General features: G+C 51.3%; 8 protein-coding genes across 8 annotated transcripts; 3 read left to right on the top strand and 5 right to left on the bottom strand.

The window, feature by feature from the left end:
- Window positions 1-522: 522 nt before the first annotated feature.
- N7533_012346 (dihydroorotate dehydrogenase 2) lies at window positions 523-2,129 on the bottom strand (the record flags this gene model as incomplete). The annotated part of the gene is made up of 2 exons (XM_057108996.1): window positions 523-1,599; window positions 1,659-2,129. 2 exons carry the CDS (start codon window positions 2,127-2,129, stop codon window positions 523-525), a joined length of 1,548 nt encoding a protein of 515 aa, XP_056954097.1.
- Window positions 2,130-2,796: 667 nt separating this feature from the next.
- On the bottom strand, window positions 2,797-3,857 carry echA (enoyl-CoA hydratase echA; the record flags this gene model as incomplete). The annotated part of the gene is made up of 4 exons (XM_057108995.1): window positions 2,797-2,846; window positions 2,923-3,468; window positions 3,522-3,659; window positions 3,713-3,857. The coding sequence occupies 4 exons, from the start codon at window positions 3,855-3,857 to the stop codon at window positions 2,797-2,799; spliced, it is 879 nt and encodes a 292-aa protein (XP_056954096.1).
- A 2,261-nt stretch (window positions 3,858-6,118) lies between these two features.
- N7533_012344 (Rer1 family protein) lies at window positions 6,119-6,979 on the top strand (the record flags this gene model as incomplete). The annotated part of the gene is made up of 3 exons (XM_057108994.1): window positions 6,119-6,187; window positions 6,299-6,416; window positions 6,597-6,979. 3 exons carry the CDS (start codon window positions 6,119-6,121, stop codon window positions 6,977-6,979), a joined length of 570 nt encoding a protein of 189 aa, XP_056954095.1.
- A 1,663-nt stretch (window positions 6,980-8,642) lies between these two features.
- N7533_012343 (class I SAM-dependent methyltransferase) lies at window positions 8,643-11,589 on the bottom strand (the record flags this gene model as incomplete). Its single annotated transcript, XM_057108993.1, has 9 exons — window positions 8,643-8,796; window positions 8,851-9,053; window positions 9,105-9,243; window positions 9,307-10,588; window positions 10,641-10,715; window positions 10,776-11,035; window positions 11,112-11,128; window positions 11,183-11,314; window positions 11,377-11,589. 9 exons carry the CDS (start codon window positions 11,587-11,589, stop codon window positions 8,643-8,645), a joined length of 2,475 nt encoding a protein of 824 aa, XP_056954094.1.
- Window positions 11,590-12,752: 1,163 nt separating this feature from the next.
- N7533_012342 (Alcohol dehydrogenase 1) lies at window positions 12,753-15,409 on the bottom strand (the record flags this gene model as incomplete). The annotated part of the gene is made up of 8 exons (XM_057108992.1): window positions 12,753-13,679; window positions 13,861-14,021; window positions 14,085-14,341; window positions 14,408-14,458; window positions 14,521-14,614; window positions 14,674-14,981; window positions 15,052-15,103; window positions 15,178-15,409. 8 exons carry the CDS (start codon window positions 15,407-15,409, stop codon window positions 12,753-12,755), a joined length of 2,082 nt encoding a protein of 693 aa, XP_056954093.1.
- A 385-nt stretch (window positions 15,410-15,794) lies between these two features.
- Window positions 15,795-16,864, top strand: N7533_012341 (uncharacterized protein; the record flags this gene model as incomplete). Its single annotated transcript, XM_057108991.1, has 2 exons — window positions 15,795-16,503; window positions 16,527-16,864. The coding sequence occupies 2 exons, from the start codon at window positions 15,795-15,797 to the stop codon at window positions 16,862-16,864; spliced, it is 1,047 nt and encodes a 348-aa protein (XP_056954092.1).
- Window positions 16,865-17,305: 441 nt separating this feature from the next.
- N7533_012340 (legume-like lectin family protein) lies at window positions 17,306-18,653 on the bottom strand (the record flags this gene model as incomplete). The annotated part of the gene is made up of 5 exons (XM_057108990.1): window positions 17,306-17,746; window positions 17,805-18,065; window positions 18,139-18,220; window positions 18,283-18,440; window positions 18,552-18,653. The coding sequence occupies 5 exons, from the start codon at window positions 18,651-18,653 to the stop codon at window positions 17,306-17,308; spliced, it is 1,044 nt and encodes a 347-aa protein (XP_056954091.1).
- A 393-nt stretch (window positions 18,654-19,046) lies between these two features.
- Window positions 19,047-19,424, top strand: tim13 (protein translocase subunit TIM13; the record flags this gene model as incomplete). Its single annotated transcript, XM_057108989.1, has 2 exons — window positions 19,047-19,175; window positions 19,254-19,424. The coding sequence occupies 2 exons, from the start codon at window positions 19,047-19,049 to the stop codon at window positions 19,422-19,424; spliced, it is 300 nt and encodes a 99-aa protein (XP_056954090.1).
- Window positions 19,425-21,411: the final 1,987 nt, after the last annotated feature.

The following is a 21,411-nucleotide window of genomic DNA, read 5'->3' as shown; positions in this document are numbered from 1 at the left end:
GAGTCCACTGTGGACTCTTCTTTTCCCCCATTGCACTGATTGAGTAACCCGAGCACAGTAATTGGCGATCTGTGTGCTTTCGACGGCTTTGCCCGAGTAGGTAAGAATTGGCCCTGACTCGGAGTCGGACATCGGAGTTGTTGTTGTCAACGACCGGCGTCTCTCCGCGCCTCGTGCCGAGCTTGGGTATCGGTCGATAACAATGTGCCCACAACCGAGTGCCGTCACGATGGAAACCTACCTCGTTAAAAATAGAATAAGACCATGGATTCATTAGAGAATATTCTAGATTATTCGTCGCATGAATGAGAAGCGTGAAGTGAAGTGAATTTCATTTCATTTCAATTCATCTGCATAAAAATACCAATCTAAGGAGAAAAGAATACTACACAAGTTACTCATGATCAATATTCCTATCATATGCTATGTACAAAACACAATCGTTCAATCTATTGCTAAAATTCCTCTTTTTTTCACAGTACTGGCAAGGCAAGTTGCAGCCTGAGCTCCTGCCACACCGCTTCATTTCTTCTGCAGCTCCTCACGCAGCTCCTGCTTCACCCGCGTCACAGTTCCAATACCACCATACACAACACCAGTATACATCATAGCGACCGAAGCACCCGCCTCAAGAGCCTGGCGAGCCTCGCGACCATTAGTGATGCCACCAGAAGCGAAGATCACCTTGCGAGCAAGCTGGTCAGCAGCAGGTGCCGAACCCTCACCGGCCTCAGCCTGAGACGGCGGACCCTGGTCCAGCATGGCGCGGTAGCGGGCAATCAAAGGCACAGAGCGGTCAAAGAGCTGCGGGCCCGAATAACCACCAGTCTCCTTGAGGGTGCCTGCTTCCTTCTCCGGCAGAGCGAAGCCCTGAGGACGCGGGTCGGGCCGGCGATTCGTAGTGTTACCAACGATCACGCCGTCAACGCCGGAGTTCCACACAGCCTCACAGATCCCAGAGACCTGCTCGTCCGAGTCCTCATCCGGACTAACCTTGACCATGACGCGGGGCTTGGTCTTCCGGTCGACGTTCTGGGCCGCGCCCACAACAGCGGTCAGAATGGCCGTCAGCGGGGCGGCGGCTTGCAAGTCGCGTAGGCCGGGGGTGTTGGGGCTGGAGACGTTCACGACGAGGATATCGGCGTATTTGGCGACGCGGTCGACACAGTAGACGTAGTCGCGCGCGATGGCGTCGATGTCCCCATCCGGCGTGATTTTGTTCTTAGCAACCTGCACGGCGAGAAGTTTGCCGGGAATAAGACTTCCGGGGGGCACGTTGGCTTCGCCGTCCAGGACGCGCTGCTCGGATTCTTCGTGCGCGCCGAGGCCGGCGGAGTAGGCGAAGTCTTGCACGCGCTGCTTGAGGACTTCGGCCATGTGGTCGGCGCCGAGGGAGTTGAGGCCGTAGCGGTTGATCATGGCGTGTTGGGAGGGTAGACGGAAGACTCGCGGCTTGGGATTGCCCTCCTGGGGGAGAGGCGTGGTGCCGCCGACTTCGACGATGCCGCAGCCAATGTCGAATAGGACGTCTGGGATGTCGGCGTGCTTGTCCAGACCGGCGGAGATACCGATGGGGTTGTTGATCTTGTAGCCGAAGACCTAAGGAAACTTTTGCTTTAGTGTGAGGTCAATCAGTCTCAGTGAGCATTCATTCCTACCTCAGTAGCCAGCGCCCCGTCAGCATCCTGGTCACCGCGTTCGCGAGGGTGCAGGCCAAAACGGTAGAGCAGCTTCAACGCGTCAACACCAACGTGATGCGCCTCCTCGGCATCCGGGTAGATAAGTCGTATAAGAGGAACAACCGCATAGCGGTGGGCACTAGCCCGAGTATCGGTTCCGTAGATATATCCAGCCAGCAGCACCAATGCCAACGAAGTACCATAAAGGCCCTTTCTAGAACCACGAGCAGCCTTCTTGGGGATCTCCTTGGGCGCCTCCTTCGCCGCGTCCTTGGCAGCTTCCTTCACGGCTTCGGTGGCGGGTGCCGAATCCGACGCATATCGCAAAATGGTGGGCACACGATCGGCCCGTTTCGGCAGCAAGGCCGGCCGTTGACACCAGCGGGATGCGGGGATTGAACGAGCCCGAAGGCTGGTCTTCCACGCGATCGATGCGGAACTCGACGTCATCTGGGCTGAAGGTGGGATTGGTGTTTAATTGGCCTTCCTCGCCGGGTGCGCGCCGGACTAGAGCTGTTTGAACGGTGTCAGTTTTGACTGGAGATCTTGGCTTCACTGTGCGGGGAGATGGAGTTCGAGCTGGAGGGTGCAATTGTTGGATGAAAGCTTGTGAGAAACTCTCTGAGCTCCAAGGGCATGGATTGACTTAGAACCGGGGGACGACTCACTGTAATGGCTTGATCCGAGGTTCTGCAGTGCCCTTGCAGATCCGAAGACTGGACGGAATCGGAGGCGTGATGTCCCGGGCGGTGAGCCTTGGAGGGAGGGTGGGCTCCGATGAAGTATGCGGAGTGAACTGCCTGACAAAGGTAAGAGTTCTTTCAAGAAGTTAACATTTCAATGAGCAGATGATTTGAGTTATTTTTTTCGATTAAGTTACTCTCGCCTGATGGGTTCATATCCTAGGTGTATAAACAGCGAGGGCTTTACGATAACTTCGAGCCTTTTTTGCGACATGCTGGTTGTAGAGGAATGCATTCTGGATTCAAAATAGTTGACTAATATTTATGCCGAGTGGGTACTATAAATTCATAAGGAGGTCTCTCGTTGCAATAGAAATTTATTGTTTGGTTGGAATATCACGCTCTTGGAATTTAGATGGAAAGAAACTAAGACCCTACTCGTTCGACCAGTCGGGCTTCTTCTTCTCTGCGAATGCAGTCATGCCTATGCAATCTGTTAGAAATATTCATTTTCGAAAACAGCATGTCGCGATTCAACCCCAATAGGAAGAAATACTCACCAATCTTCTGGTCCTTGCTTCCAAACAAGGAGTGGAACAAACGACGCTCATACTCGACACCTTCGCGCAGCGACAACTCCTGGCTCTTGTTGACAACCTCTTTGCCAGCAATAACAGAGACACGGCCGTAGCCGGCAATGGTCTCTGCGGTCTTCAGAGCAGTCGCCAGAAGCTCCTCCTTTCCGCCATCGATCACCTGGGCGGCGACACCCCACTCACCAGCTTCCTTGCCACTGAAGTTCTTGCCGGTCAGAATGAGCTCCATCGCCTTGCTCTTTCCGACAGCCCGGGTCAGACGCTGCGAGCCTCCCGCGCCAGGAATGGTACCCAGCTTGATCTCCGGTTGTCCGAAAGTCGCGTTCGCAGTGCAGTAAAGGATGTCGCACATCAGAGCTAGCTCGCAACCACCACCGAGGGCATAGCCGGAGACGGCTGCGATGACTGGCTTGCGAATTGTGTTGGCAAGGTGAGACCAGGGAGCGATAAAGTTGTCAGAGTAGGCGGCGGCGAAGCTGAGGGGGGCCATCTCTTTGATATCGGCGCCGGCTAGGACGTGTCAGTTTGCGCTCAGATAAATTGTCGCGAAATTTGTTGCATACCGGCAAATGCCTTTTCACTTCCAGTGATGATGATCGCGCCGATGTCCTTGTCGTTATCGTACTTGCTCAGCGCATCGTTAAGCTCCTTGAAGAGTGGGCTGGACAGGGCATTCAGGGCCTTTGGTCGGTTCAGGGTGACTTTATTGAGTTAGTAATTCTGTACGCAGAAACATGCGTTGGGAAGCTCTTACTGAGGCCAACCCCGGGCTTCGGGGTCTCGGTGAGGATGTGCTCATAGCTCGGGCCAGAGGAGTACGGGCGCACTCGAGCCAGGTAAGAGCTCAGAGGAACGGCGGTCCGAGAAGTGGCCAAACGAGTACAGCGACGAGCAAACATGGCGATTGGTGACAGGGATCACGATGGAAGTACAATCAACGGGTGGAAAGGAGGGTTGTCGAAAGGAAGCTATGATGTATGAGCGTCCCCGCAACCGAAAAAGGGCCGAAGTTAACCGTCCCGAGGCTCATGTGGCTTACTTCAGCAGTTCTCCACTTAACGATCGCCAACAATACAAGAATATATTCAGGTATTTTTTTATAAAAGGTTAACTTAAAGTATTTTAAAATTATTCAAGGCATGAGACGGGAATTGTGAAGAATGAAGGTTGGGTCCTTATATGCCCGGGTCCCTGTCAATGGCAACGTCCGCAGTGAATGCCATGCCTGAGGTTGCCGGCTGGAAAACGGGCAAGGTTGAGTATTTGATCCTGACCTGTGGCTGATATGGCCTTTTTGGCTATAATAAATATTGACACCATAGAATTGAGCTGAAGCCGGCTGAAATTAGTGGTTTGATTTTGACCAAAGGTGAATCCTTTTGTGGGATTTCATTCTTAGGGTCTATATTCGTGGGATAATTCCAAATTAGATATTGTTTCGTTGTTCCAGAAAGGGCTTGCTTTCTTATATTATTAATTTCTACTATACTTGCCGGTTTCGATCACACCCATACCAGGGACGGTGGGCTTTGAGCCTGAGACTTGGATGGCTGTAGTTTTAACGCTCTCGGGACAAATTGTGGCGACAAAGGTGGTTGTATCGGTAGTCAGATATGTTGTCAGAAGAAGGTTGTCAGTAAATTGGTGGGGCAGTTGGTGACTACAGCAGCACAAGAATTGATGGTATAGACTTCAGTTGTCGTGCGATAGAACCTATGGTAGCCCTTGCTTGGTGTGCTCCCGATTGCTACCCCGCAGGTTCCTAAGGCTGGGTTACTCTAAGAAGATGATCTAATCAGTGTCTTAGTTCCGAGGTTGTGATAGCAATCGCAATTGATCTGGTGGCAGGCTGTTTCACAGATGTGGCCCTATCAGAAGAAGACTTCCCCGGTGAACTTAGAGAGGAATTGGAAGAGTTCGAAGTAGTAGGGTTGTCTGTAGAGATTGAAGATATAAACCGTTCAACAGGGTCGACGAGACCAAGTTAGTTGTAGTGCGAGAAGCCGTCAGCGAATGGATCAGCGGTGTGGACGACAAACGGGTCACCGGATTTGACAAAATGATTCCCGACAACATTGTCGGTGATGTAGACGGGGTCAAGTAAGGCGTTGAAGATGGCATCAGCGGGGTGAAGGATGATACCAGTGGGCTGGACGATGCTGCCGGGATATATTTGTTTTTCTCCTCGCTAGGAAAGCCCATGTTTTCCTATAGTTTATCTCAACTGTTGGCGTGTCTAAACTACTTTGAAAATCAATAGTGCCCGTTTAGCCCCACAGCGTGTGTCTTAGTAATTGGCTGTTGTCGGGAAAAGTAAGCACAGCGGCCAGTTAAATCGTGAGGTTCGGTCAAGATTTCAAGGAAAACAACAAAAGTGGATCGGTGATTTGGCAGCGACCTTGATTCAGGGTCCAGGGAAAAGAAGAGGGTATGCAAAGAGAAAATTTTAGCGAACTTGATCGGTGTGATCTTTCGAATAGAAGAAGAGAGTTGTGCCCATATAGATGCGGCTTACTTCCAAGTTCCAACCAATTAAACAAGGTTGGTACCTTGCAGGAGCCGTGGTTAATACACACAAGATTGTCCTTAGAAGTCAACTTGAACCAATATTTCACTGCCCAGGTGGCATGCTTGGCAGCATTTTTCACATTGGGTGTTCATGTACTACTCTAGATTTACTCTAGATTACATTCAAGTCTATGGACGACTCTGCTCTTCAAATATGTACTCTAACCCTCCGAGTCCTTTCCTCAATAGAGATGGGAGCCCCGGGTAACTCAAACTTTGGATAATCAAAAACCTCTGTGACTCTGTCAACATAGTCATACTACACACAACAACTATGTTGTTATCAATCCAGTGTCTTTGCCACCAAATCCAATATTTCGCGCCGTGTCGAGCCTCAATAGTTGGCGTGACTGTGGCGGTGGCTGGAGCGAATGATTACTAAACTGACAGGAAAGAGGCTGTGCACATCACGTGGTCTACCGGAGGCGTCATCTGCAATGTGATTGGTGGATGGCCAGGGGACACTTTGCTCTTGTTTCGTTTTCCAGAACAAGCGACTGCATTCAGCACTGCGATCTGCGACTGCCTGAAACCTCTCGACTCTCCGACATTCTCTCTCTCCTTCCACCTCACCTTTCTCCCTCACCTCACCATGGATGTCCCGGAGCCCAATGAGTCGCCTTTCACGGCCGTCTCGGCCCACACCTCCAAACTGACCAGAGTAAGTGCTTTCCCCGTGAGGGGCCCCGGCCGCCGCAGTTGTTCCCATTCTTTGCACCGGCGCGCCGGCTTGTCCCGCCCGACCTGTTTCATGCTGACCCATCGGTTTTAGCACTATCAAGCCTGGCTCGATGCCTCGACTCCCTACACCACATACCGCTGGGTTGGCTCCGGTGTTCTTCTGTTCATCTTCTTCCTGCGCATCGTCTTCGCGCAAGGATGGTACATCGGTACGTGTCGTCTCCCCAGTCCCATCTTCAATTGCGAACAATCGCCACCCCCAAAAGGCAACCCGAATATACAAGAAGAAAACCAACATACACTTGATGAAACAACGGGAATGCAATGAACGATGCGGCGAAATATCGCAAACAAACAGAATAACAAACGCTAACAAATCCGCCAAATAGTGGCCTACACCCTCGGAATCTACCTCCTCAACCTCTTCCTCGCCTTCCTCACCCCCAAATTCGACCCCTCCCTGACCCAGGATGAAGGCCTGGAAGACGGCGACGCCGGCTCCCCCAGCCTACCCACCAAGCGGGACGAAGAGTTCCGTCCTTTCATCCGACGTCTGCCGGAGTTCAAGTTCTGGCACTCCGCCACCCGCGCCATCGCCATCGGCTTCGTGTGCAGTTGGTTCTCCATGTTCGATATCCCCGTCTTCTGGCCCGTCCTGGTGATGTACTGGATCATCCTGTTCGTGTTGACTATGCGCCGCCAGATCCAGCACATGATCAAGTATCGCTATGTGCCTTTCTCCTTCGGCAAGACCCGCTACGGCCGCTCATGAACACCATCCCATCTCCTTTAACTCCGTTATATTCTCGCTCTCCCCTTTCCCGCCCACCCTACAATGTCACTTTTATTTATGCTTGCTCCCTCCCTCTTTTTCCTACTATACAAGAGAGTCGGCAGGGGAGTGTGAAGAGTTGTGAATGTCAATGTCAATGTGTGTATGTGTCTCGCACCAGCCATGGATAGATATGATTTCAGCGAAAACAAAGCCAGAGATGGAGGCGCTATTTGAGAAGCCCTCGCTCTTTCTCTTGGCTCCCCATCTCTGGCTGTAATTGTCCTGTTATTTTAGAGGGCGCTTTTTTTTCATGTCTTCTTCTTTTGTCCCTGTTTTCTTAAGCTTTTTATCTATTCTTAACATTGGCTTCAACTGTGAAATATGATTAGATTTGGAGCTGGGTTCACACTAGCTTTCCATATCTTGTTACGACGAACTTTTATAAGTGTCGCAGACATCTGGCTTTTGCTGCGTAGGTCATTGATTTACTTGGGGAAATTGTTCTCGACATAGGGCAGGATCCTACTACTATAAATAATTGCATTTCTGGATCGCTGGGTTTCGCGCGGTTTGCAGATATCACCCATGTAACGAACCACACGGTTGTATTCTTGCCTTGGTTATGGCATCCGTTGCGGTACCTATTCCTGTTCCCCCTTTCCTGCTCATTTCACCGCTCATTTCTTTCGTTATCTGCTACTACACATTGCCCGATATAGTATCCATCCTCTTGATCTACATTGTACCAGCATCTTCACAGCCCATACCATTCTCCCAGTTTGTCTTTGCAGCAACACATGCGACACAAGAGGCCCCGACCAGCATGTATTCGGGTTATCAGCTCGGAAGCAAGCTAATCAATTCAAGCTCTCCAGCCAACCGCTGTAAGAAGTCGGATGTATCTACTCTTTTGAATCTCCGAGGATAAAGATCGAGTGTTCTTTTTGCGCTATCGCCGATATCAGATTGAGCCCATTGACGTCGTTGAATCCATCATCCCATCTCCGCATGGGCAAGATAGTGAAACAAATTTGATGGGACGACTGAATGAGTGACTTTGCTCAGGGAGACTGCCTTGGCCTGGCTATCTCGAATCCAAGCTATCTCCCGCAAGGTTGATCGAGGTTGGACCATTCGAAGGTTCCAGTAGCCCCATTATGACTGCCGGGAAGAAGGTAGGTGAATTGCTCTTCATTTTTGGAGTTCTGTCTTCCATACTAGTATAAGTTGGAACATATGATCAGTTTACTAGTATCCGAGGTGCATTCCCCTTTTTCACTAATGAATACTACCTAGTACTACTCGATGAGATAATCTAGGTCACGGTACTACTAGCACTTGAAAGCCTTCTGATAGCCTGAGTGATTGCAATAAATAACAGCCCTCCTTCCAAGTCTTCAAGTTTATTTTCAAGTTCTAGCGCCATTCAATATAAGCAGGTGGTATTCAACATACTATCACAATTTGTCGTCTAAACACCGCCAACCCAGTATATACACCAAACACCCCATTAATCATAGTATATGTGTCATAAAAATAAGCAACGACCTTCAAAACCATCTAGGCAAGAGGAGTCATGAAAGAGGAAAAAGGTATCTAAAGGATATAGAAGAGGAAGAGGAAGAGGGAGAAGAAGCCGAGGCCGGGGCGGTCTTCAAAGTCAAAGTTGCAGGTCCTCCACGCTAGTCGATCTCCTCGCCTTTGCCGCGACAGCACTGTCAGGAAGGGACAGGGACGACATTGCCCTTCCAGCGCTGGGGCGGATGATGTCTTCATTTTTGGTACAGATCCAGGTGGAAGCGTACATGTTGACACTGATTGATTAGTTAGTTTGTGCCCGGGGACCAGCGAGTTGAAAGAGTGCTTACCGGTCGATGCAAGTGCCAGGGAAACGAGCTCCAACGCGACGAGCTGTGAATCCGTTGTCTTCGAAGTGTTTGATATACCAAGGGTCGATGCTAGCGGAGCGGAGTAGGATCCGGCCGCCCTTCTTCAGGGCGTGGTTGAGACGACGGGCTTGTGCGGCGGCTGCATCCTCGGCGGGATCGAACCAATCCATTGAATCCATGACCTAGATTACATGAGTATATGTGAGGTTTAAGGTGGATATTCTTATACTTACCACAGCGATCGTCAATGTGCCGGGTGTGATGCGGTTGATAACCTCGTTGATCTCGTCGGTGTGAATACGGAGCCCGTCAAAGGCACCAGGCGTGGAGAGCTTGACATGTGCTTGGGGTGACAGGTATGTAGGGTGGCATCTGGATGAAAATTAGTATCAACTCCATGCATCTCTAAGATAGATATTTGAGGGATTGACTGACCGTCGCGAGAATTTACCCTGCACGCACAGGTAGTAGAAGTAGTTGTCGTTGCTGATCATCGTGTCCTTGACCACTGGATCGAGGGTATTCACCACATATTCCCAAATCGATTGGCCACTGATGTCCTTTCCTTGCTTCATGTCCGAGGTCAACCCGTTGCGACGGAAGAAATCATCAACGATCATGTTACGCTGGTTGCGAGGCACACCAGCTGCCTTCCAGGCAAACCACTCGGTACTCACGATAGCCCAGTTCAATGGCTTGCTGAGGAGAACTCGGCGGATACGCGGCCAGATAGCACGCTGCTCTTCCAAGCTTTGAGCCTCGCACATCTTCGTAACCTCGCCCTGGAGGCCAAAGATGTTGAACAGCCATCGTGCCATACGAATAGCATGACGAGAGCCACCAGTCTCGTAGAGACCATATCCAGAAGTAGAGGTAAAGACATGTGTGTGTTCCAACCAGTACTGGAACGCCTGACTCGAGAGGTGAGGGCTCAGTTTGGAAATTAGCAGCTCGCGGAACTGTGGGTGCTTGCCCTCGCCGAAAATCTTCCACATATCACGATGTCCCAATGCACTGTAACTAGCCACCTTCAGCTCGAGAAGATGGTTTTGGTTTGGGTTTAGGTCAACGGCATGTACACGACGAGGGTTTTTCTGTAGGTAATCCAAGATATTGTCTCCGGCACTGGTGATGGCCAAGATCACATCGTCTGAGCCGATGTTCAGCAAACGGTGATCCACGCGGGGATCTTCCCAGGTGAATGCGTAGATATACTCATTTTGGAACTGCGTGTGCTTGGGTAGCATGTCATTGTAGTGTATCCGGTAATGATGGTTTTGGTAGAAAGAGCACGGGAGAGGCAGGTTGGCGCTGAGGTTGATCACAGCAGATTCGTAAGCCTTGGATCGAACCTCACTTGTGCTCTTCTGGACGGCCTTGTCCATTTCATTTTGGTGGTTGGCAGGGTGCAGATAGGGAGATTCGGTGAAGGAAGCGTCCAACTTTTCGATAGTGGCTTGGCTGGATCGGGTAGAGGCGAACTCTTTAGGGCAGCCGACGAAAATATAGTACGGAATTCCGCCCAAAAGGTAGTTACGCTCACTGGCCGATATCACAGTTCCAAACTTGTACTCGAGATAGTCGCGACGAGCAGCTTCAAGGTTGACTCGGTCAAAGTCAAACCACGCACGCCAGAAAACTCGACCAAGCCAGTTGACGTGACGATTGAATGCGCCACCAATATAATTGCGGGAAGATACGTCGACAATACTTTGCACTATTTGGGTGTGAGCAGCTGTTTGAGAATATTATCTCTGGTTGCTACTTACCATAGAAGTCACAGACTCCGATCAAGCCAGTCGGCTTCAAGCGCGAGGTAAGGGAGTCAACAACACTGTAGTAGTCTGAAAGGTGATATTAGTATGAGTACCATGGTTTGATCTCTCAAGCACTTCAAATCTTACCTGGAATCATAGAAAGACTATAGCTCATGGTAATCATGTCCGCTCGATCCGTTGCAGCCTCTGTAGACCGGGGATCGACCTGCTTCTCTGGAAGACGGAAGGATCGCGCATCCTGGCACAGAACAGTGACATTTTTCCACCCCAGGCGCTGGAAGCGCTTGCGGGCAACATCGCAGAGAGAGGGTGAAAGGTCGACGAGGTAAACGTGGTCGAAGAATCTCTCCACTGGGACGAAGGCGGACATGGCTTCAATGTTGTAGCTGTGAATAAATACTGGTTAGTATATTTCAATAATTGAATAAATTCATGAGGCTGTGGTATTCATATGCCACTCACCCAGTACCACCGCCAATCTGTCGACTCTGTCAGCTTCATTCTGGGGAATATACTAATTGAATAATGCTTACATCCACCCACACAGCCTTGCCAGACTTGATTTCCTTGCTCTCAACCTTGTGCTTCAGTTGCGCCGCAATGAGACCCAACATGTCTTCACGGCCACGAAGAAGGCGACGTCGAGTAGCATCGTAGACACTGGCCTGAAAGAGAAGAGAACGGTTATTATTTGCTCGTTACTCGATATATTCACTTTGCAACGCACCTGAGTTTTGTAAAAGCTTTCAAGCGCATCTTGTTGGTCTTCGGCCTGTCTATCGTGGGGCTTCAGGAAACTGGCCCAAATGAACTTGAGGTAAGTGAAGACACCATTATTGAGGTCAATCTTAACAGGCTGGAAGGAGACAAGGAGGACCAGCGCGACCAAGGCGAAGACTGAGAAGGCCGCCCCGGCGATGTAGACGTGAAGCCAGTCCATTGAGGGACTTTGCAGGAAATTGACAAGCATTTTTCAAAGAGAGGGGAAATATGGAGGGGGAGGGGGAGGAGAAGGCACGAGGGGATTGATATTTCATATACCATCAGCATCCCAGAGAGCACATGGTCATAGTTCCGGCCATACTTCCAGTGCAGTACTTCTGCATGGCACTTTTGATAGGACATCTCCATAAAGCCCACAGGTGGCACTCCATTGCGGGTGGAGGGATGGGCAGCAGCTTGCATCAGATCCTATCAGGGCAACACATGGGTGGGGGAGGTTGCGATAGTAGGAGGCGTCGTGATGGGTGAAGTTTGTACCTGGAACTTGCATTCGAAGGTAAATTAGTATAGGAGGCGAAGTACCCAGGACATGGGACCATATAGTTTCATTTGATCCCCACCCTAGTAGATCACGAAAACAGTTTTATGGTCTCCGAATACGGAGTATCCTAGGCCCTAAGGCATGGCTATAGTATGGACTTGAGGCAACTTTAAGGGCATTTGGCTTCGGGCCTGCATTAGTCGCGATGTGGGCCACTCACAGGCACCGGGGCCGCCCGTGGGGGGTTCAACACTCGCTGATTGGCACTCCCTCAGCGGGCCTATCAGCGAGACGATCGACGGCACATTGGACCTTCCCCGGGTTTGAATGGGATCGTTGGTTTATTTGAATTTGCGATTCTCCAAATGATCGACCCGATGCGGATGAGCCAGATACTGTACAAAATAGTACTATGGAGTACACCATGTGCATTAGGGTCTATGGAATCACTTGAATGATCAAATGATATTCGTAACGATAGTAATGATCATATCTATGGTCTCGTATTAGTTCGCGACAATCTGTACATTCCTAAATTTCCCTCCGCAATCTCGCCCAATTAGCCCCGCCATGCCTTCTTCGAAGTCGTTGTCCGTGCTGGTGGCAATGCTGATTTGGTAGGTCGTGCTAGTCTCCACTTCTTCCAATTCATCTGCAGGAGGGACTCCCGCCGTAACCGTCAAAATCAACTCAGGATGGTAGGTCAAGGTCAGACGATACCATTTGTTCGATTTTACCGGCCAGGGTGCTGCCCAGGAACCCAATATCTTCGAGACGGTGCCTTCATGCGTGGGCATCATTCTGCCCGGGGTCCCGGTGCTGAAGGTGAATGTGAACATTTACAAGAAGTTGGGGCTGTAATTGGAGTTACAAGTCAGATATCCTGCGCGGACATTCCAAGAAGCTGGAGACCATCTCCATTGACGCCGGCCATGCTCGCTGTTGATGAAGACAGCACGATGGGTCTGCGAGACCTGCGACCCATTACCGATCGGGTGCACCGACTGGCTGGTAAGTATCAACTGTTTTGCTGTCGGTTCCCAAACGATGAATGGACTTGATGACATGAAGAGGTCGTCAGTTGTGGAAACAGCGTCCCCCGTATCGGATGATACCCAGTTCAATCCGTCGTTGCAGAACTTGACATAGATTGGGCAATTGGCAGTACCACAGTATTCATAGGCTAAAGTGTACTCGCCATAATCCATTCTCACCACGGTAGCCATGCCCGGCCGATCATGAATATTGGAACTAGCCACAGCGAACTCGATCTGACCCCATGCATCGCCCCCATCATCAGATATGACCGACACTTGTGCCTGGCTCCAGTAAGAATGCTCATCGGAGAAAATGGCGACAAACCGATTCCCACTATCCAGATAAAGAAACGGCTCCCATATCCCTTTGTAATACGAACCACTGCGCTGCCATTCACGCCCCAGGCTCCACGTCTGCCCATGATCGAGTGACCGCCACAGGTAAAAGGAAACGGAGCTTAAATCAGAAGCAACAAGAACTCCAGCCAAAACCAACGTGCCTTCGGGATATTGGCCAAGACGTCGCGGAAACTCGAAGAGAAAAGGCTGCCAGAAACGTGTACATGGATGTCCATTGCCGGATTGTTGGTCAGTGTTTATTGTCAATGTCGCGCAAGTATTCCCTCCGTCATCACTTTCACGGATGATGAAGCTCCCCGGCGGGCCGTTTGGGTCATCTCTGTCCTTGCTTTTTGTGTACCAGTGCTCCCATGTCGCGAGTAGTGGTGGCTGCCGTATAAACGACGAGGGGGGGGGGGTTCACTCGAAGGTCACTAAACCGGAAGGAGCCCCATTGCGACCGATCCAAGAGATGTGCATGCAAGTACGTTCAACTTCATGATTTGATTCAAAGTGAGATAGACTAAGAATCTATACAGGTCAACTTTCCTCAAGGGATCTTCAACACCACTCTCCCCTCAATATCCGATTTCTCGAGTCGTTCCAAGACATCGTGAATCTCATCCAGATCAAAAACCTGGATATGAGCCTTCACATCACCTGCCATAGCCATGTCCAAAAGCTCTTCCATCTCACTTGCAGTGCCAGCCGAGTTTCCCACAATAGTCAGACCTAAGACGGAGATCAGAGATCAGCCAGGGTCATGAAAACACACAAGTCTCACTTCTCACTTACCCTTGATGATCATGTCCAGTGGAGTAGCCGGCAGATTAAATGGCACACTCGGAATGCCAACGCATACCAGTGTCCCGAGCGGACGCAACATATGGAGGCTTTGCTCATATGCTCGTGCGCCGTTCGCCGTACAAATTACACCATGGGCACCCAGGCCAGAGGTAAGATTCTTGACTTCGTCAACAATGTCAACTTCACTAAAGTCAAGGAAGTACTTGGCTCCGAGCGATAGACACAATTCTCTCTTTTTTGCTCCTCTGCACAAGGTTAGCGGCGTGGTTCGAACCGGGTTTGGTAGGGTGGTCTTTTCGGATGGGGCGTACTTGTCAATAGCGAGGACATTCAATCCTTTCTTCGCGGCTATTTGGACACCCCTGTAGTTTTCAGGTCAGCACGACACTTATGGTTTGTTTGTACATCGTGAATTTCAACGCACATATGTCCGAGGCCACCTCCAGCACCAAGAATAGCGATCCAATCGCCTGGGCGAGGCTTTGTTTTCATGATTGAAGAATACATGGCGATGCCGGCTATTAAAAATTAGCAGTCCTTCATACGGCAAGTACTAGTAGAAGATATCTAAACGCACCGCATAGAAGTGGTGCTGCTAGCTCGGGAGGAATCTCCGATGGGATTTTCGTGACATGGAGTGCCGGGCTGACGATATACTCTAGATACCAATTAACCTTCAAGTCCGGAATCAAAGCTTGGTATGGGGGCTCAAACGCTGGAAGGTTCCCGGGACATTCTTCATTGGCAATGAGTATTAGCATGGACATAACTGTGATAATGATATACTCCTCTGAAAGACATACGGCACCGGCATTTTTCTGACTAGGGCATGCGGTATGATTGATAGCGCATATCTCACAGTCAAGGCATGAGGAATAAAGCCATCTGAATAATTCATATGGTTAATTTCATTCAAGTATGGCTTCAACTTCGGATACTCCCCAGAAGCGCGAACCTAATACCGACCCTCTGACCGAGCCACTGGCCTTCATCAACCCGGGGCCCGACTGAGATACGACAAGGAATCAAATCAGTTATGATCAAACCTTAACCTCGAGTCCTCACATAAATACTTTCTCACCTGAAACTACAGTTCCAACACCCTCGTGACCAGCCACATCTGTCAACATTGGCGTATCGCCTCGGATACTGTGAATGTCGGTATGGCACACGCCGGAGAATTCAAGTTTCACTAGTAGATCTCCATCGCCCGGGGTAGGAACTGGATGAGTGTTGACGATATTGACGCCGGAGTTTGCAGATGCTCCGGTCGGTGGTATGACGGCTGCGATCTGTGTAGAAGGAATCGCCATTTTGCAGTTATCGTCTAGTATACTACTAGTAGTTGTATAAGGATCACGGTACCAGATCAGACAAGATTGAAGGATGTAATCAAGATCGAAGAGGACTCAGAGCCCGAGGAACCTGGGAATCCGATAAGCTTGGCTCCATGCCGCAGTATGCCAGGTCACAGATGCGGGGGTCGTTGCACTAGCATTTCTTAGATAGTCACTACCTTACCTTAAGTAGGTAAGGTTGGCTGAGGTTGGCCAGAACGGCCCGATAAGAAGCTCCGCGGCGATCTCCAAGCAACGGCGAACATCAACTTCCTCCCACCTTCCTCCCTTCAACCTTACACCCACACTCACACTCACCACCCCTCACAATCATGAAGTAACGCCCCAATAACGCCCCAACATGCCATCAAATCCAGAGAGTGACGGACCCCCTCCCGCACCACCAGACGACTACACTTCATCCCACCGCAGCAAAGGCCGCTTCCGCTTCAAAAGCTCCTCCACAAAACACACCCCCACCAACAAAACAGACCCCAGCCGAGATGAAGAACGACATCGATATCGAGATCGAGATCGAGACAGAGACAGAGACCGAGACCGCTCTCACAGATCCTCCCGCGAAAAACACAGCACGAACCGCCATCGCCATCGCCCGCGCCCACACACACGTCCACGCACGCGCTCCCCATCCCCCCTAAACCCCTCAACCTACAAACCCCTCGACAACGAAACCGCCTTCCGCGAATCCCTCTTCGACGCTCTAGGCGACGACGAAGGCGCCGCCTACTGGGAATCCGTCTACGGCCAACCAATCCACACCTACGCCGTGCCAGAGGTCCAAGGGCCGGACGGCGAACTAGAGCGCATGGACGAGGAGGAGTATGCGACGTACGTGCGCGCGCAGATGTGGACGCGCACGCGGGAGGGCATGATGGCTGAGCAGGAGCGACTACGCGCCGAGCGGGCGAAGGTTCGGAAGGAGCAGGAGAAGCAGGCAGGGCGGCGCGGGCGAGATGAGGAGCGGGAGGCGTTTGAGCGGGCTATGGAGGATAGTCTGAGGCGGGGGAGGAGAGGAGGAGGGGGAAGGTTTGGGCTGGGGTTTGGGAGAGGTATTTGGATGGGTGGGAGGGAGTTAGGGAGGCTGTTGGGAAGTGTCAGGAGTCTGGTGCTGATGCTGATGCTGCTGAGGGGAAGACGGCGCCGTTGCGGAACTTGCTGGTTTGGCCGGTCCAGTCGGGAAAACGGTGTGATGTGACGCCTGGTGCTGTGGGGGAGTTTTTGAGACATGCGCCGGAGGGGGATTTGTTGGCTACGCTTAAGGTTGAGCGGGTGCGGTGGCATCCGGATAAGATTCAGCATCGGTATGGGGTGCTTGGGGTGGATGAGAAGGTTATGCGCAGTGTGACTGAGGTCTTTCAGATTGTGGATCGAATGTGGAATGAGGAGAGGGAGCGGGTTGGGAAGAGCTGAGGAGGGGTGAAAGGAGTACCGGGGCTACTACTAGTATTATTTTTTTGGGATAGTAGAGGCCCCGGAGTCGAAGGATGGAGCTCTGATATCCATTGGATATAGATGGTGCTGGACATCGCCATCGACGGGCATGCTGCATTTTATAGCGTTTTATAGATAGCGTTTCGGATACCCAGGCCACTTTGCTGGTACTACAACATTAGAAAATAAGAAGAATTTTCCAACAAGAATTATCATGACTGGTTTCATTTCAATGGAAGAGAAAAAGCTGCCTAGAAGGGAGTACTCGTGACGCAAGGCACCAAACGCAACGCAGATAATCAAAGCTTTCACAGGCTATGCAAGACAAACGTTCGACAGCCAGAAACAACTCATCCCCTGAACGAACGGACTGGTGTTCATTTTGATATCCCCAAAGGAGATAACTTAAGCACGGCTTTTTTAGAACCGCGAAGACCGCGCCTTGGTGCGGTAGACGGTGTAGCCAAAGTAGGCGCCGACAATGGCACCGAAGAATAGGATGACCTTGAACAGGAACCATGTCCAGCTACCCTTCTCTTGCGGGGCCTTGTTACCACCGCGACCACGGCTGCTGCTGTCCTTTCCGCCGGTAGACTGGTCACGGTTATTACCCTTGACATGGTACAGGTTCTCGGCCTTGACGGAGACAATGTCATGGTTGTCGCTTAGTTCGCCAGTTTCGGCGGAGAAGCCCAAGTAGGCGACGGAAGGGATGGCGATGCTGGCATCCTCGGGAGTCAGGCTGAAGCAATTGGTCCAGCTGTCCTCGGACTTGTATTGCAGGTCCAGGGTGAGGGTCTTGTCCTGGAAGTAGGTGAGACGAAGCTTGGTGGGGACAGGAGCGTTACGCAGTCCACGGGCCTGGATATAGCGTTAGTCTTGCGATACAGGTAGGAATGCATAACAAAATGTAGCTTACAGAGCATCCGGCTAGCTCGTTAGCCTTGCCGTCGTGCGCCTGGTCGTAGGTGGTTTCACCATCGCCCATCATGGCCATGACGTAGGGGAATGATACGCCGGGGCGGTTGTTCTTATAGGTATCGACGAAGATACCAAGACCCTCGAATTTGTCTTGCGATCCAAAAACGGGACCTTGGGTTCCGCGCTGTTTGGTGAGCCACATGGCAAATCCATCGCCGTGTAGGTTGCCGTCGCCGTGGATCTCGAATTCGGTCTCGATCTAGATGTCGTGTGAGGAACGTGTCCGAAGTTTGAAGTTCTTTTCTCTCTTTCTCTTTCTGCGTAATTCTTACCTGCCAATTAGTGGCCGTCAGAGGCACGCGGGAGAAGATCCATCCTTGTTGAGAGGGTCGATCGGCTGTCAGGCGAATATACCTGCGCGGAAATATTAGGACGGGGAATCTTATAAAGTAGTTCCACAGGGAGAAGGAGCTCACTTGTCGGCCCGAATCACAGTATCACCTCCGAAGTCGAACCAGCGGCTTTGGAAGTCCGAGTCTAGGTATGGCTGTCGCGAGCTGTCAACAAAGGCTTTTTCCGAGTTTCGCAGGTGGGAAGCGAGCAAAGGGCGACTTGAAATAGCAGTCGTAGTAGACTATAGGCTTAAAGGGTATCATACCGGAGCGAGACTGTGGGTGCGGAGCTATACAATATCAATATTAGTACCTCGGTTCCGCAAAAGTGTCAATAAACACGTAGAACTTACTGGGATGCTTCTGATATTAGGATCATCGCCATCGTAGGCAGTAGCCGGAACGGCCGCGAGACCGGCAAGGCATAGGAGGGAAGAAAGGGCGGGGAAACGCATGTTGAGGTGGAAATTAAGACCCAATTGGTAGGGTAGCTCAAGGATAGACCGGGGGTGGGAGCGGGGGATGATTGGGAGATGGGAGTTACGGTGTCGCCAGGACCCGAAAACCCAAGAATCGGGAGAAGAGGAATTGAAGAGAAACGGCGAAAGAAGGAGAGAGCGAAGGCCGAGGGTCCGAGAAAGCTGAAAGAGAGGGAGAAGGTGGTTATTGTGTACTGCGACTCGGCGATGCGGTAAGGTGTCCACTTAATGTCTGTTCCAATGCGCGTGGGTGTGGCTGGTGCGGATTAACTGCGCCACACCCGCAGCTCTCAGTCAAATCTTCGAGCCTCGACTTGCTCTGCTCTTCCCTCATCTCCCTCCACACATCAACCTCACTTCCTACACATCATGTCTATGTTCGGTTCCGGTTCTTCTACCTCTCCCGCTGCCCCTAAGTCCAGCGCGGACGTCAAGGCCAGCATCGTCCAGCAACTCCAGCAGGAGGCCGCCATGAACAATGCCCGTCTTTTGATTGAGGTACGTCATTCTCTTCCTTTCTTTCTTCCCCTGTTGTCGCCTTAGTGTCTCCCCATACTAATGCAATTGCCTCTCTAGAAAATCAACGAGAACTGCTTCGATGCCTGCATCCCCGCCCCGGGCTCCTCCATGTCCTCCCAAGAGAGCGGCTGCGTTTCCAGCTGCATGGACAAGTACATCCAGCTGTGGAACATCTCCAGCAAGACCTACATCTCCCGCCTTGGTCAGGAACAAAAGCGCATGGCTTAAATGCATCTTCCCTACAAATCATTAAGGATCATCGATGCGATTGAATAATATGGAGGAATATGGAGTTGTCATGTCAAGAATGGACAACCCCGATGGAAGATCCAACAATGGATTGTGTACGAATAGAGACGGCCTTGGAGCCCGTGTACATTATGGGCGAGGTTCTCTGATTTGAGATGGCCCGGAGTCAAACAATGATAGAGGTCAATGGATGATACACCTCCCCCTTTGTATATGGAACCAAACAAGAAAAAAAAAGAGAAATTCAATTCCAGTTGCTATAATATGAGGAAGTAGGTTTTCGATATATAAGTATCATTCCGGTTTTTCACCGCCGGCGACCATGCCGGTTGTCCAAAGCCAAGCCCCCGAGCGAGTCGCAATCGCCGCAATCGCGGGCTTTTCATCTCGTCATAAATCGTACAGGCACTCTTAGAAGTCAGGGAATAGATGTCCATATCTAGAATTACATTAGTTCAGGTCAGTCCGAAGAAGCTTGATCCAAGGGGGAGGAGGATAGGAAAACGTACGCATCTTCACCGTCGTTACCGTAGTGCTCCGTCTCTTCGGGATATTTGTCGTATTGGCTGGCATCGCCCTGGCCACCACGGATCGGTGGGATATAGGGGGCGTCGATATCCTTGCGGGCCAGTCGGTCCCAGGTGACCTCGGCAAACCAGGGATGGTTCTTCACGTCGTCGGGACCTCCGTGCAGGTTACCCAGTCGCTTGGTGAGATCCGCGGTGATCAGTTGTGACAGCAGATCGACGGCGTCATCGTGCAAGTAGGGTGGATACTTGACCTTGCCCTTCAGGATGTTCTCGTAGATCCGGACAGGAGATCCGCTGTCCCAGAATGGCGTGAACCCGCACAGCATTTCAAAGATCAGGATTCCTAGTGACCACCTGCATGTGAAAGTCAGACAAAGCGAATTCCCAGTTGGAAGAGAGAGGGAAAATTAGACGGAAAGGAGAGGAGGTGCCGAGCTTACCAATCTACAGACTTATTGTAGCCCTTGGACGAAACCACCTCGGGAGCGAGATAATCGGGGGTTCCGCATAGTGTCCAGGTAATATCCGGGACCTCCTTAGCAAAGCCAAAATCGGTGATCTTCAAGTGGCCATGACGATCAAGGAGCAAATTCTCGGGCTTCAAATCACGATAAATGATCTGATGTTGGTGCAGATACTCCAAAGCGAGGGTGACTTCTGCGGCGTAGAATTTGGCGACTGGGTTGGGGAATCGCTGTCGTGAGGGGTTAGCGATGAATGGGGCGGGGTTTCCTTGCCAGCAACGGGCCTTACCTGGGATTTGCGCAGAAGACTGAAGAGTTCACCACCCTCAACAAAGTCCATTACCATGTAGAGGTTACGTGAGTCCTGCCAGGTACCCCAAAGGGTAACGAGGAACGGATGGCGGACGCGGTTGAGCATGCGACGCTCGTCGTTGGTGTGCTCGATCTGTTTCATCTTGACGACCTGGGCCTTTTTCAGTACCTTCATAGCATAGAAGCGGTGGTTGTGCTTCGACTGGACCAGGTGCACGCGACCGAAGCTCCCAGTTCCCAGAGTGCGCTGCAGAAGAAAGTCCTCTTGGGAATATTTCCCTTTGGTGGTGCGCTCCTTCTGCTGGGCATTGGCCGGGGCATTGGCCGGGGCATTCTGGGCCGGCTGGGAGCTCGGCCTGTGCTCCCCTTGAGCATTGGCCGGGCTGTTTATGATGTTGTTAATGCTGGCGGCATTGGACAGGCCCTGATGGTGCGGAGATGCTTGTGATGGGGTGGCGGGTTGCATGGAGGCGCCTGAGGTGTCCTGGTTGGGATCGTTGGTGTGGGAATCGGACTGAGGTGTTGCTTGATTTTGAGCTGAATGGTGGTCGGTGCCGGACAACTCGGACGAGAGGGTTTGCGAGTCCTTCGTGCGCCGCTTCTTTAGCAGGCCTCCTAAGCTCGGCATGGAGGTGGAATGGTTCACTCTTTTCCCTTTCC

Source organism: Penicillium manginii (assembly GCF_028828005.1).
Source record: "Penicillium manginii strain IBT 31320 chromosome Unknown utg000009l:1.0-3297300.0:1.0-3298630.0, whole genome shotgun sequence".
Classification (NCBI taxonomy): Eukaryota; Fungi; Ascomycota; class Eurotiomycetes; order Eurotiales; family Aspergillaceae; genus Penicillium; species Penicillium manginii.
Note: the sequence above shows the minus strand (reverse complement) of the source record. Positions and strands in the feature narration are given on the sequence as shown.